Source organism: Mauremys mutica, chromosome 2, assembly GCF_020497125.1.
Source record: "Mauremys mutica isolate MM-2020 ecotype Southern chromosome 2, ASM2049712v1, whole genome shotgun sequence".
Classification (NCBI taxonomy): Eukaryota; Metazoa; Chordata; order Testudines; family Geoemydidae; genus Mauremys; species Mauremys mutica.
In genome coordinates this window covers 116,663,820-116,677,228 of record NC_059073.1, presented here as the reverse complement: position 1 = coordinate 116,677,228, position 13,409 = coordinate 116,663,820, and the positions used below count along the sequence as shown (strand labels likewise).

The 13,409-nt window shown below is 43.0% G+C and overlaps 1 protein-coding gene across 1 annotated transcript in view; it reads right to left on the bottom strand.

The window, feature by feature from the left end:
• Nucleotides 1–13,409, bottom strand: part of ELOVL2 (ELOVL fatty acid elongase 2) — a 90,665-nt gene that overhangs the window by 19,170 nt on the left and 58,086 nt on the right. Inside the window, exons 4-5 of the mRNA XM_045006850.1 lie at nucleotides 1,790–1,867; nucleotides 1–172 (exon numbers count right to left, since the gene is read on the bottom strand). Of these exons, the coding sequence (XP_044862785.1) occupies nucleotides 1–172; nucleotides 1,790–1,867 (250 nt within the window). The remainder of the gene's footprint in view (nucleotides 173–1,789; nucleotides 1,868–13,409) is intronic.

Here is a 13,409-nt window from a genome sequence, read left to right as displayed (position 1 = left end):
TTTGTCCACAGGGGATCCAGTTCAGAACACACCACCAGATGTTAAACATAGTGGCATGATGGTATACATGAAGGAAAGTAATTTGACTGTTTTTCTTCCTCAGTACAAAGAAAATAGTGTCCATGAATTCAATTGCTTTGGAAAAATAATACCACCACAACACCTTGGCCACCTGTATGAGCAGGAGAAAGAGGGGGGAAAAAGGTCTGTTCGTAAAGGGCTACATTCTGCTATCCTTAATCAATACTTGCTCTAACAAAATTCCCACTGAAGTCATTTTCCCACGGATGAAAGATGGCAGGATTTGGCCATATGTTTCTTATTCCCTAAGTACTCTTAGACCTCTAATCTGTTTTGCACGTAGTGAAGATTTTGTGAAAATGCCTTGTGATCTAAACTTCCAAAGCAAGGCTTTCTCACTGCTCTTCATGTGTATCAAAAAGTTACAATAGCCTTTTTCTAGGGGGCTTCACAGGCAGATACGTGAGCGGGGAGAATGTGAAGCATAATGAACTAGTGGGATACTTGAGCAGCAACCGACTTGAGGACTGTTGCTATTGGTGGAATACTTTTCAAACATGATCTGAAAAAAATTAAATGACTAAATATTTTAAATGTGTTGTAATATACAAGTTCTCAAAACAGTAATTAAAGTAGGCAACCCACATAATCCATTATCAAAGCCCCCGGACGCAGTGGCGCAGATCCTCCATAGGGAGATATGACAATTAATACTAGCCCAGAATATGGTAATTTCACAGGACCCTTAATGCAGAGAAATTGCAGTGAGATTCATAGAGCCTATAAGCCGAGAGGGAAAGAAGAAAATTTAAAGTAGTATCTCCGAGGGAGGAGCAGGAAAAACATCATATGGCTGGGAAAATGTGTCTGAGTGACTCTTGCAAAACAAAACGTGGAAAGCCCTAGAAAAGGAGAAGGGGGGCCAAAATGGAGGAATGAAGTAAGTATCAGGATGAAAAGGAAGAATGATTAACTAGATCAGGTGACAAGTATCAGAGGGGTAGCCATGTTAGGCTGGATCTGTAAAAAGCGACAGAGTCCTGTGGCACCTTATAGACTAACAGACATATTGGAACATAAACTTTCGTGGGTGAATACCCACGAGCCTGCATCTGACGAAGTGGGAATTCACCCACGAAAGCTCATGCTCCAATACGTCTGTTAGTCTATAAGGTGCCACAGGACACTTTGTGGCTTATATCAGGTGAGAGAGTTCATGGAGAATTTGGAACAATAGAAGGACAAAACTTTTTGAATTTTAAGGTGTGTAATAGGAGTCAAGGCTAGAGATGAGGTGAAGAGGCAAAATCTGGATCCAAGCATTCCCAGAATTCAGGCTGGTTCAGGTGCTAGTTTGGGCCCACAAGGACCCAAATTTCCATGGACAATTTCACCATAGGTATTTAATTAAAGGAGTTAGTTTTCCATAGAAAACATTTCCATTTTGTATTGGTATCTGTTCTGATAATTGATGACAATGCAATGCCAGATGAGCCAGAAATAGTGGACATAAACTTTTGCAAAAGCCTTTCCAGAACAAAAATATACCTCTCACATTGTTCTCTACCCTGTACTGGGGAATGAGGACACATCCAACCTGGATCAGCATATACATATCCCACTGTGTAACAAACAGAAATAAGATCATTTTTTAAAAATCCTAATGCTAAAATATAAACAGGCCAGTGATGCAAGGGAATTGCACCAAAGCCTATGAAGAAATAGACCACAACATCTTTTAGTTACTGAGTTGCTGTTTCTGCCTCACCCGGATATCAGTTTCTCCTGCGCTGACAAGGTTCTGACACTGTAAGTTATAGCCTCCTTCCCAACTGGAGAGCATAAGCTGGAACAAAACACACACAGAAAAATCAATCAACAAAAGTATTCATTCATATTCCTCTGTGCTTCCGCTCAGCGTTGCAGTAGAAATGGCACAGAATTTGGGCCACTGCCGATTCATCCCACGAACAGATGCTATTAAAATAGTCTATTTGTATATATTAGAATAGGGTTCAGTTCTGGAATTAAAAGGTTAGACGGTGGTGACGGAAATATACAATGCAACAAACCCTGCCTTTCTCATTTTGCTGGACTTGAAACTTCAAACCTATCATAGATAGGTTGTCATCTCTAACATTGCTTCTCAACCTACAGCTCTTTAGGAAGTCGTGCATTTTTTGTAGAAAGCCTATGTTTTGAGTAGAGCTGTTCCATCTGACACATTCAGGGCAGCAGGAGAAGTGCTAAACAGATTATTGGTGCAGCCAATATCTTTCCCTGTTCATCCAAACAAAGTGTATTTGGGCTGGGGGAGGAGGGAGAGAATACATGTTTTCCCATATCATTCTTCTCCTGGGAGAGAGAGAGAGAGATATGAGAGTATATGTTGTACTGAATTAAGTGACAGAGTCTTAACATAATTTCATAGGAGTATCCTGATGCTGCATTAAAGTGTCACATAAATATGTGATGTTAACACCATGCACCACTACAAAACAAATGTAGCAATGCAAAGGGTGTCGCTGTGATTATTTCGTGGGTCTCTGGAAGTCCACACGGGGGAAGGTGAGCACAGCTCCTCCAGAAACTAAGACCAATGTGGGTGAGTAGACAAATCCACTCAGGTTGTAACACCTCCAGGGAGGTACAGCCACTTGGAGAGGCTTGCATGTACTGGTTCAAACTGGATTATTCAGAGACTATATCAAACTAAGGACTTTTGGATAAACAGCCTGAATTTAAACTGATTTAAGGCCTTCTTTCTGTACCAGAAAATGGTCAGAACCACCTGTCCAAAGGAGGGAGTCCAATTATTGTGGAAGGATTAGAAGGACTGTCACTGACCAGAACCCTTGTTAGATTTGGTGGAGTGATCTCTGGTAAGCCTATTAGCATGCATGTAGGGTCTTCTATTCTTACTACATTTGCTCTGTAAAACTTTCATCTTAAGAATAAATGTACTTGTGTGGTAATTTATAACCGTGGGCAACTGTGCTGTTTATAGCCTCTGAGGAGACACGCATGTCTGTTTAGGTGGTTTTATTTTAAGGAGAGAGAATGGTTTTCTAAAATATTATAAAATGTATTGAAATATCTTAATCCATAATGTGTCAGTGAAACCAGAGTGTCCCCTGCTCCACCAACACCTTTTTTTATTTAAATAAAGCCTCCAGCAGAGTTTGCAAACCATGCAGTGCCACCTTATGCTTTGGCTGTGAAACTCCGAGAGGGGAACGGATCCAGTTGCATCGTTCAAACTGAATGAAGTTCAAATGTAAACCGGTGCCATTAATGGTGAAAATTTAAATTAGAATGGTTTCAGAACTTTCAGTTTTAATATATCTAAAGCACTGGCAAATAGAATAGGACATGTTTTTTATAAATACGAATGAAAAGAAGTCTCGCGCTGTCCCTTTAATTTTTAAAATGTCAGGTGCCTACAGCCAAAACAAGCCTTAGAGCATCTGCTGTGCTGCAAGGGTGGGTGTTAGACATGGATTTATGAAGTGATAATAATTAAATACTTTTCCAAGTCAGTATTGCTTTTTTTTTTTAAAGGGGGCGGGGGGAGAAGATTTTTTTTCCCCTTCCTTTAGAACAGTCCAAATACCACTGGTCTTGTTTACAATGTGTGCTACAGGTCACTAAAATGGGCAGAATGGGACCATTGCCTAGAATATTCAACTGAAGAACTCTTTGCAAATGCCTGGTGCAGCTGAGGTCACACAACATGCTCTGCCAAAAAGCTTCAGTTCCCATTTCTTGCATTCTACCATGTACCTCCAGGATTTGTGTTCTCTGGCCTGTGTGTACTCACTTCCTCTCCCGTGGAAGAGAGGGTGGAAAATGACCCCCCAGTCTCAACAGATTTATTCCACCTGTGGCTTTGCGTTTTCCCCATAAAGTGGAGGGGCTGGCGGCACTGTAGAAAAAGCAGGGGTATTTTCAGCAAGGCTCTGATTGGGCCATGATCTGTGGGAAAACTAATACCAGTAGAAGACCTTTGACCCACCCTCTACTGCAGCATTCCTCTCTCCCAGCACAGCACTCTGCCCTGGCATGCTGCTTTCCACCATCTTCCTGATCCCACCTCCTCCTGGATTTTGTGCTAAACAGTACAGGGGGATTTGCAATACAAAATGGATACTAAATTAGAATCCTCTGAACAGAGAATTTACTGCACTGAATGGGGGTTCCCTAACTCACCAATTGTCCCCCCTCTACACATCACCTTGAACATGCAGAGCTGAGCTCCCATGTTGCATTTGGCAGAGTCAATTACTTGGTGGGGGTGGGATGCTAATGCCTAGTTGCTTTTCTGTCCAGCCTCTCTCAATGCCCTTCCTAACAGTTTCCCATTGCTTTGCCTTTCTCTGCAAAGCAGAGGGGAGCATAGGAGCCTGAATGGGTACTTCCTTGCCTATACAAAAAACAGAAGTCTTACCGACAAGCTTTCTTGGATTAGCTGATTAATCATTACCTTGTCATTTCAGACATGCTGGAAGAACCTCAGTTTGTCATCTTGCCCTTGACTGGCAACAGGTACAGGACTGGAGTAATAGGATCTCATTTGAACAAAGCATTTTGAGTAGGATATGGCTTTACTGAGGGTGACATCAGGCGTTCCAGTAAGGAATGTATTCGGCTGGGTCAAATAAATGCAAGCAGCTTTGCTAAAAGCTTCAACCACTAATATTGCTAATGAAAAGAAGAAGGAAGGAAGTATTGCTATTGCTCATAATTTCTTGTTTTTCTATGCGCCTCCCTTCCCCAGCTCCTGAAATAGTGGGATCTTGCAACTAGAGTCAGAGGGTGGCACACCTGGATCCAGTTGCAAGATTTGGCCCAAAGGTAGAAGATATAGCTTCAATGGGAAGGAAGCTCCTACTGCTTCTTACATCCCCCCCCCCCCCCCCCCCGTTCTTCTGCTACTTCTCACAATTGATTTATGCAGCCTCTATGCAGTTTTTTCATCAGCAGATCTTTTTATGTCATGTCATTTTGGTAATGCCTGTGTAGCCAACTCTTGTGACTTTTATCATGAATCTTGCATTATTTGAGGTTTACTTCATAGAATATCAGGGTTGGAAGGGACCTCAGGAGGTCATCTAGTCCAACCCCCTGCTCAAAGCAGGACCAATTCCCAACTAAATCATCCCAGCCAGGGCTTTGTCAAGCCTGACCTTAAAAACCTCTAAGGAAGGAGATTCCACCACCTCCCTAGGTAACCCATTCCAGTGCTTCACCACCCTCCTAGTGAAAACATTTTTCCTAATATCCAACCTAAACCTCCCCCACTGCAACTTGAGACCATTACTCCTTTTTCTGTTATCTGCTACCACTGAGAACAGTCTAGATCCATCCTCTTTGGAATCCCCCTTAGGGTAGTTGAAAGCCGCTATCAAATCCCCCCCCCCCCTCATTCTTCTCTTCTGCAGACTAAATAATCCCAGTTCCCTCAGCCCGTTCTCATAAATCAAGTGCTTCAGCTCCCTAATCATTTTTGTTGCCCTCTGCTGGACTCTCTCCAATTTTTCCACATCCTTCTTGTAGTGTGGGGCCCTAAACTGGACACAGTACTCCAGATGAGGCTTCACCAATGCCGAATAGAGCGGAATGATCACATCCCTTGATCTGCTGATAATACTTCTACTTATACAGCCCCAAATGCCGTTAGCCTTCCTGATAACAAGGGCACACTGTTGAGCCAGCTTCTCGTCCACTGTAACTCCTAGGTCCTATTCTGCAGAATTGTTGCCTAGGCATTCGGTCCCTAGTCTGTAGTAGGAATGAAGAATCCTATGCACTAAGTGTGCAGGACTCTTGTCCTTGTTGAACCTCATCAGATTTCTTTTGGCCCAATCCTCTAATTTGTTTAGGTCGCTCTGTATCCTATCCCTACCCTCCAGTGTATCTACCACTACTCCCAGTTTAGTGTCATCTGCAAACTTGCTGAGGGTGCAGTCCGCGCCATCCTCCAGATCATTAATGAAGATATTGAACAAAACCGGCTCCAGGACTGATCTTTGGGGCACTCCGCTTGATACCGGCTGCCAACTAGACATGGAGCCATTGATCCCCAGCACCTGGAGACAAGTGAGAATGTGACAATCTCAGCTTTTGTCAAATAAAAAAAAGTAAAAGTAAATTTCTAGCCCTGTTGATGGTAGAGAAAATCTTGAAAATGTGACTCTAGTGGCTCAGAAACCAGTAGGGAAAGACAAAGAACCCAACTGTTAATTTAAAAAAAAAATCTTCTGATTGTTTGGGACCTAACTCATGATTTTTGAACTTTTGGCATTGATGCTGTGATTCCCCACAGTTCCTAGAGGGCAAAGGGAAAGAGGCCCTATCTCTTACTGGGCTCAGATTCAAAACCTCTCTAATATTATGCAGTAAGATTGTCATTCTTCATGTTCTCAGGGGCTTTTAGTTGCTCTTACTGTTCATTCCTGCAGAATTCCCTATATTATCAGTTTTCTAGATTAGTGGTTCTCAACCAGGGGTATACATACCCCTGGGGGTATGTAGAGGCCTTCCAGGGGGTACATCAACTCATCTTGATATTTGCCTAGTGTTACAACAGGTTACACAAAAGGCACTAGCAAAGTCAGTACAAACTAAAATGTCATACAGACAAAATGAAAGCAATTTTTCAGTAATAGTGTGCTGTGACGCCTTTTGTATTTTTATGTCCAATTTTGTAAGCAAGTAGTCTTTGTGAGGTGAAACTTGGTATGCAAAACAAATCAGACTCCTGAAAGCGGCACAGTAGTCTGGAAAGGTTGAGAACCCCTGTTCTAGATCATATCTTGCTCTTGTGTCTCCAGCTGCTTGGTTCTGGCCTAAAGTTTCATTATAGCATCACCAAACAATCTCCCCACCCCCAAGTCCAATTTCAGCTGCACTGTCCCTGTCACCTAGGTCAGCCTTTTTTAATAGCCAGCAGCTTGGAGTGAAAATTGGTTGTGGTGCCTTAATCTCTATTTAAAACTTTCATTTCAGCTTGGTAGCAGTGATGAACTCTTCATTCTCTTCTTTAGGTGGCCTAGGTACCATCTTGTCTCCTTCAGGGAATGGACAAGAAGTCTCCTCAGCTATGGAATGTCATTCTGCTTTGTGACATAGTTTTTAAGCCTGGGACTCCTTTTGGGGAGTACCTAATAGATCCTTTCTGGATCTTTTTAAAGTTTGGATGGCATGTATGGGGGTGAGAGGGATGCGGGCTGGATCTGCAGCTGCCCACGCAGAGTAGGGGGTTCAATTAACCCTCCCACCCAGCTGCTGTTTTATATTTATTTGACTGATCTTATGTGCCTCACATTAATGCTATTACCATAGCAGCCAGAGTCTCCCATCAAAGTAGGTGCTCCAGGATGCTGTTCAAGCACCTACGAGGAGCAGTCCCTGCCCTGAAAAGCTTTCAGGTAATATCAGACACACAGACATTGTGGGAAAGTGGAAGATGTGCTAAGGAAGTAAAAGTTTTTCCCCAAATGTAATAATTGTCTGTCTCTGTGTCTGTCTCTCTCTCTCTCTCCCTCTTTAGGAAATACTCCTTAAAATGTTCCGCTTTTGTGGCAGTCTCTCCCCCTGGAAATAATGGTCATGTCTTATTACTTGGTTTCTTTTAGGTAAAGGGTCACTTGGGCGGGGGAAGATTCACACTGGCACATGAACATAATACTAAACCATTCTGCTTAACTACAACATCCTGATCAGTGGTACATTTTTCATTTATCACTGCAGCTCAATATTCTGATTAATAGGCTTCTACTGTAATACAAACATATATACATCTTTACTCAAAAACTCAACTATAAGGAGACTGGGACCAAGCTCACAGTGACAGCTCTGGTCCCAGTCTGGTACAGAAATCTTACTCCTGCCTGTTTAAAAAGAGTAATTGTGTTGTCACAGTTTGAAGTTGTCTGTCACTGCAGACACACTGTTGAGGCAGGTTAAGCAGTGGTGAGCTGGAGCGGGTTCCCACCAGTTCCCAAGAACCGGTTTCTAAAATTAGACCACGGTGGAGAACCGGTTGTTAAAGGGCCAGGGGGTGGGCAAAGAACTCCGGACCGTGGGCTTGGACCATCCTGTTGCTCCCAGGATCCCCAGCTGGGAAGGCTGAGGTTCCTCTGGCCCCTCCCCCGTTCCCCCCCCAGCTGCAGCGTGGCCAGCCGCCGGCACTAGCTGGGCGGCTCAGCTGAGCTCCTGAGTTGTCCTGCTGCTTTGAGCTGCAGGCAAGGTAAGGGGTAGGGGGCTGCAAGCTCCAGGGCCGCTGGCAGGGGGCAATTTTCCCCAGGCCCTGCAGGGGCCCCCAGTCCCATGAGTATGTCTCCCCCTGCCCTGGCCCCTCCCCCGCTTCCCCCTTAAATTAGAACTTTTTATAGGGAACCAGTTGTTAAGATTTTGACAGCTTATCACTGAGGTAAAGCCATGCCGGAGACTGATGCTGAAATCTCTCCACTGGCTGAATGCTAGAGTAAGCAACAAAAGTAACTATTGTAGTTTAATACATCATCGGATCCCCCTTGATGGGATTACAGACACATAATCACAACTTTCTCATGCATTATCCTGTAATACTAGATTAGAAGAGAGAATCACATGTTAATTACTGAACTACAATACTGCTGACTTTTATATGGACTTTTTTTAACACTAGATTTCTGGACCAGAACAGTTGCTTTTAGCTGTGTGGGTAAAGCAGTAGAACACCTTGCAAACCTCCCATGCGTGGCTTCCTAAACACATGTCCAACAGCCACAGGTGGCTTCCCCTGGCCCAGAACATAAGGAGAGGAGAGAGGCATTGCATCCAAGCATAATAATTACTGGGCCTCCCACCAGATGGATTCCCCATTGACTACTGACTCCAGATTCCATCTCCAGCACAATCTTTCTTGTTTTTCTTGCTACAGCCCCTCTAAAAACCCAGGCTGCTGCAGCATGTTCTCAGCTGTGACTATGAGCTAGGACAGATGTTGGACTTGGTATTTACACTGGGGACAAAAAGAAGTCTCAATTAGTTTTATTAAAGATGTTAGCACCATCCGGCTTCCTCTGACCAGGAGCATTATGCATTTTTATATATATTTTACTTTTTAAAAAAAAAGTCATTAGGAAACCCATGGTGGGGGAGGGGGGGAAAGAGTACTGGGGAAGGTGAACAGGGACAGAGAGAAAAAAGGGCGAACAGGAGAGGGGATAGGGAGAAACAGAAAGCAGAGAAGGAGAAAAGAGAAGGGAGTCTGGGAAGAAGGGGGTGAGAAAAGAAAGCAAAAGGTGATGGGGAGGGGGAAGAGAAGCAGATAGAACAAAAGGGAAAGAGAAGAATAGGAAAATAGAGAAGCAGGGAGACAAGAAACCCTCCCTGCCAGAAGTAGCAGCTCATGTCAGTTATCAACAGGAAGTGCTGCTGCCAAATAGTTTGATCCAAATGATGGGATCTGTTGCGGTCTTGCAGGTGAAGAGAGACATGACTCTAATGAATATAACTGTGACTGTTCATTGAGCCAAGTGGACACTGTTGTTTTTCCCTGGAGTTTTAGCTCCCCCAGGCTGAGCTAGCTGGTGTCACCACACTGTCTCTTAACTCCAGGTCTGGATTAAGCAGTCACAGAAGATTGCTGTCTATACAATTGGATCTAGCAGATCAGGTCTGAATTACCTCAGTAGGAGTACACGGGGTCTCCAGGGGATTCATACTCTGGTTGCTAGCCAGGGCTAAAGCTTGTGGTGCTGCATCATGTTACCATGCTAGCTAGATTAAAGCTAGAAGGGGTATGTCTACCCCTGCTACAGCCACACTGTATGCAGACCTACCATAAGGTAGGAAAGTGACAGCTGTACGCACGCTGGCTCTGTGGTGAGGAAACCTCTGTTTTTTCTTGTCTTCTGAACAGTAGTTTCTCATATTGGTTGTAAATACTTTTTTTTTAAAATTACAGGTTTTTTTGTGGTTCTTGAACAGAGAGAGCTCAGAGGGTATAGCCATCAGTTGATCAAAAACGACAGGAAAAATAGTTCAAAATGAGATATGTATTGTTCAACATTAATCAACACTCTTATGAGCAGCGCCTGAATACAGGGGCCTGAGACTGACTGGGCTTGGAGACTGAACTACCTGAGATGTAGCCTCATCAGGAAGAGGTTGAGACATGCTGGTGGGGCATGGAGGGACACTTTCAGTTTACTAACACGCCTCTTCGGTAGATAAACAGGGAAAAGACCTTTTAATCCCTCTGGGTTGTGATTAATTCCTGAACAAAAAATGTATTTTAAGGTCTTGGATATGCTTTCTGGGTGCAGAATTTACTTGTACAACACCTGCAGACTCCCTGATTGTCTAGATGAAAATTTACCCTATGATATCCATTGAAGTGTGTCTATGTAGGTTGCCTATTTTTAGATGAGTCTCAAAGAATCACAGTATAATCCAAGGTTTTACAGCGGCAGCCGAGAAGCAGTGCAGCGAGTACTTAAAGATTGCTGCTCGTGTGTCCTGAAGACCTCAAATACTCTATTGTCCGGACAGCTGTAAAGTGTCTGGGGAAGCAACATAGTGGTTCAGCCTGGGATTGGGGGACAAGGATTCCTGACTTCTGATCCCAGCACTGTCACTCACTGATTGTCTGGCCTTGAGATGTCGCCTTGTTTCCCCACATTTAAAATGGGTTAATATTGGCTTAACTAAAACAGGGGAGGGGAAGGGTAATGAGGATTAGTTAGTTGATGTTTGCAAGTAACCTTGAAGATGTGAAGTGCTATATGAATAGTAAACCTTCTTGGTTACAGGAGCTATTCAGAATAGCAGATCTTGCATTTGAAAAGCTCATTGTATTTGATTTAATATCAAATCTGGCCTTGGATACCTGATACAATTCCCAATGAAGTCAATGAGCTGGGCTGTAAATCTGACATTGCCTTATTGAGGAAAGGGGTAAATATCATGCTCTACCTGAAATACAGAGCTCAAAAGGCCAGTAGGAAAGACACAACACATTTAATTTATTTCACATGGAACTGAGACAGAGAAATAAGGACGGCGTGTTCAGCTAGAACAAGGGCTACTGAAAACAGCAAAGTCAGCCCCTGAGATTTCCTAACTCAGCTCAAGAAAGAACAGCCTCTGAGAAAGGAACCATAACCATGCAGGGTTCTCACCCCTATAGAAACATTTTTACATTTCACACATTGTTGCTTTGTGTTGTGTCCTCAGTGACCTTTCACTAACTATGGGAAATGATTTTAAATGCAGAATTTTGATTTTTTTTTCCAAATTATAAAAGATTGCTCTTGATTGGCTTTCTCCGGATTCCCTCCTCCCTTTCCTGCTGCTTCTCCTCTTACTAGACTGAATAAGGCCTTTCTGCATTAATTAAAGAATGAGAAATTAGCAGCAGCTACGCTTAGCACACCTGGTAAACTTTCAGTTTATGTGAACCTTGGACTCAGACACAACTGAGATGCTGATCCCTATTGGCCAAGTCTTGTTACCCACTTTACTACTCCCCATCTGTGTTAATCTGTCCTGTATCATTTAATGGAAAAGGGCAACTTTTCATGGGGGTTTTTAAACCATCGTGTTGAACTTAATAAAGACTTCTATACCTTTGCTATAGAATGTTATAGGATGGTTGGGGGTTAAAACCTGGGTTAGAGATGTCAAATACTCACTACTTCAATTAAAGTCAATAGCAGCTGTAGCTGCTCAGCACTTCCGACAATCAGACCCCTATTAGATGGATATCATCATCCTCCACTAAATTCTATAGTCAGTAACTTTTTGTACAGCCTCATTGATTTTATCCCTATTAAATTATATAGGACTCTTCCATAAGGTTCTGATCCTATAAAGTTCCAAGTACTATCAACTCCCACTTCAGTCAGTAGTGCTCAGCAGCTTGCAAGATTGGGTCATCACACAAATAATGGCAGTCATGTAATGCATACCGGAATTTTCCTTTTTGTGACCATGGGACTTCCATTTCCCTTTCCTCAGCCCACTCTAGAGTCAATGAAGGCTGCTTTGATCACCTGCTGTGGGGAAGGGATGGCCTCTCAATACCAATAAAAGGTTCCACTTATTTCAAGCTCAGTGCACTTCCATGGAGATCTGAATTCTGATCTCTAGCACTGTGCTTTCACTAAAGTGCCAGGAGAGGCTGCATATACACTAAAACCTCACAGATTTGCCCTCTTCTTAACTTGCTGTATTAAAATTGCTGTCTCTCATTGCTTCTCAGCAAAGATTTAACAGGATAGGTGGAGTAGAGGCCTCTTTAGCTTTGCAAAATTTACTGCAGCATGTTATGAAGCAAATAATTAAAATGTCAGCTACCAAAATAAATGAACAAAATATATTTTGTGACGCAGTATCCTTTTTTGTTTTTATTTATCTTGTTCACTATTGTGCCAAATTCAAATATTTTAATTGGTTTTCTGCTCATTAGTGACCATTTGTGAGGTGCCATTGTAATTCCAAAGTTTGCTTGCAAAGAACAACACAATCCAGCAAATAAGGCTTATGACCTGACTGCAATATCATGATTGTTCTGTCTCTGCTCTGCCTCTATTGGTAAAGTAATTGAAAAAGTGGTTGGGAGGCAACTCCTGGTGCTATTGGGAATCCTCAGATTGTCTTGATACCTGTCAATCTGGGTTCAAGCTTGTCTGTAATAGTGAACTTGCTGGTTGATCACCTCCTTCTAGAGGGGGGTGCTCATAGTGCTGCTTTTAGATATACTGGCAACCTTTTATCTTGACTTGATTGTGAAAATTGGCAAGACGTGATAGACTTGCTCAGGTGTGGTTTTGTTCTTTCCTCTCAGATAGATACCAAGGGGCTATGTTAACTGTTACTCTGAGGACAGGGTTCTGATGCATGGTGCTCTAGTCTATTACCTCCCCTCACTTAAAATTCACATGCCTCACTGGTGCATATGAACTAATAAGTGTATGAAGCTACAGGGTAGATAGGCAGCCTGAGATGCAATGCCAGCCATATGCTGATGACACACTGCTCTACTCTACACCTCTTCTTGATTTGACCCAGATGGTACAGTGTCTCGGTTTTCTCAGTGCCTGAACAAGGTAGGATGTGGATAAGAGCATGCTGGGTGAAGGTTAATCTAAACAGGAGAGAGATGGCACTGACTACTGAGGGAAACCACTCCAGAACTTGGTAGATTTTATGGCTGCTCCCATTATTAAGGGAATCTAGCTTCCAACTGTTAGTCACAGTTCAGGATTCTTTTTGAGCTTCCAGGGCTACTGGAGTCCCAAATGTTGTCTGTAGTCAAGTGTCTCTTGTTACTGTCTTTACGTAGCATGAGAGTTGTAAGTTTCTTTCTGATGTGAATTTTGCTGGAGTTACCTATG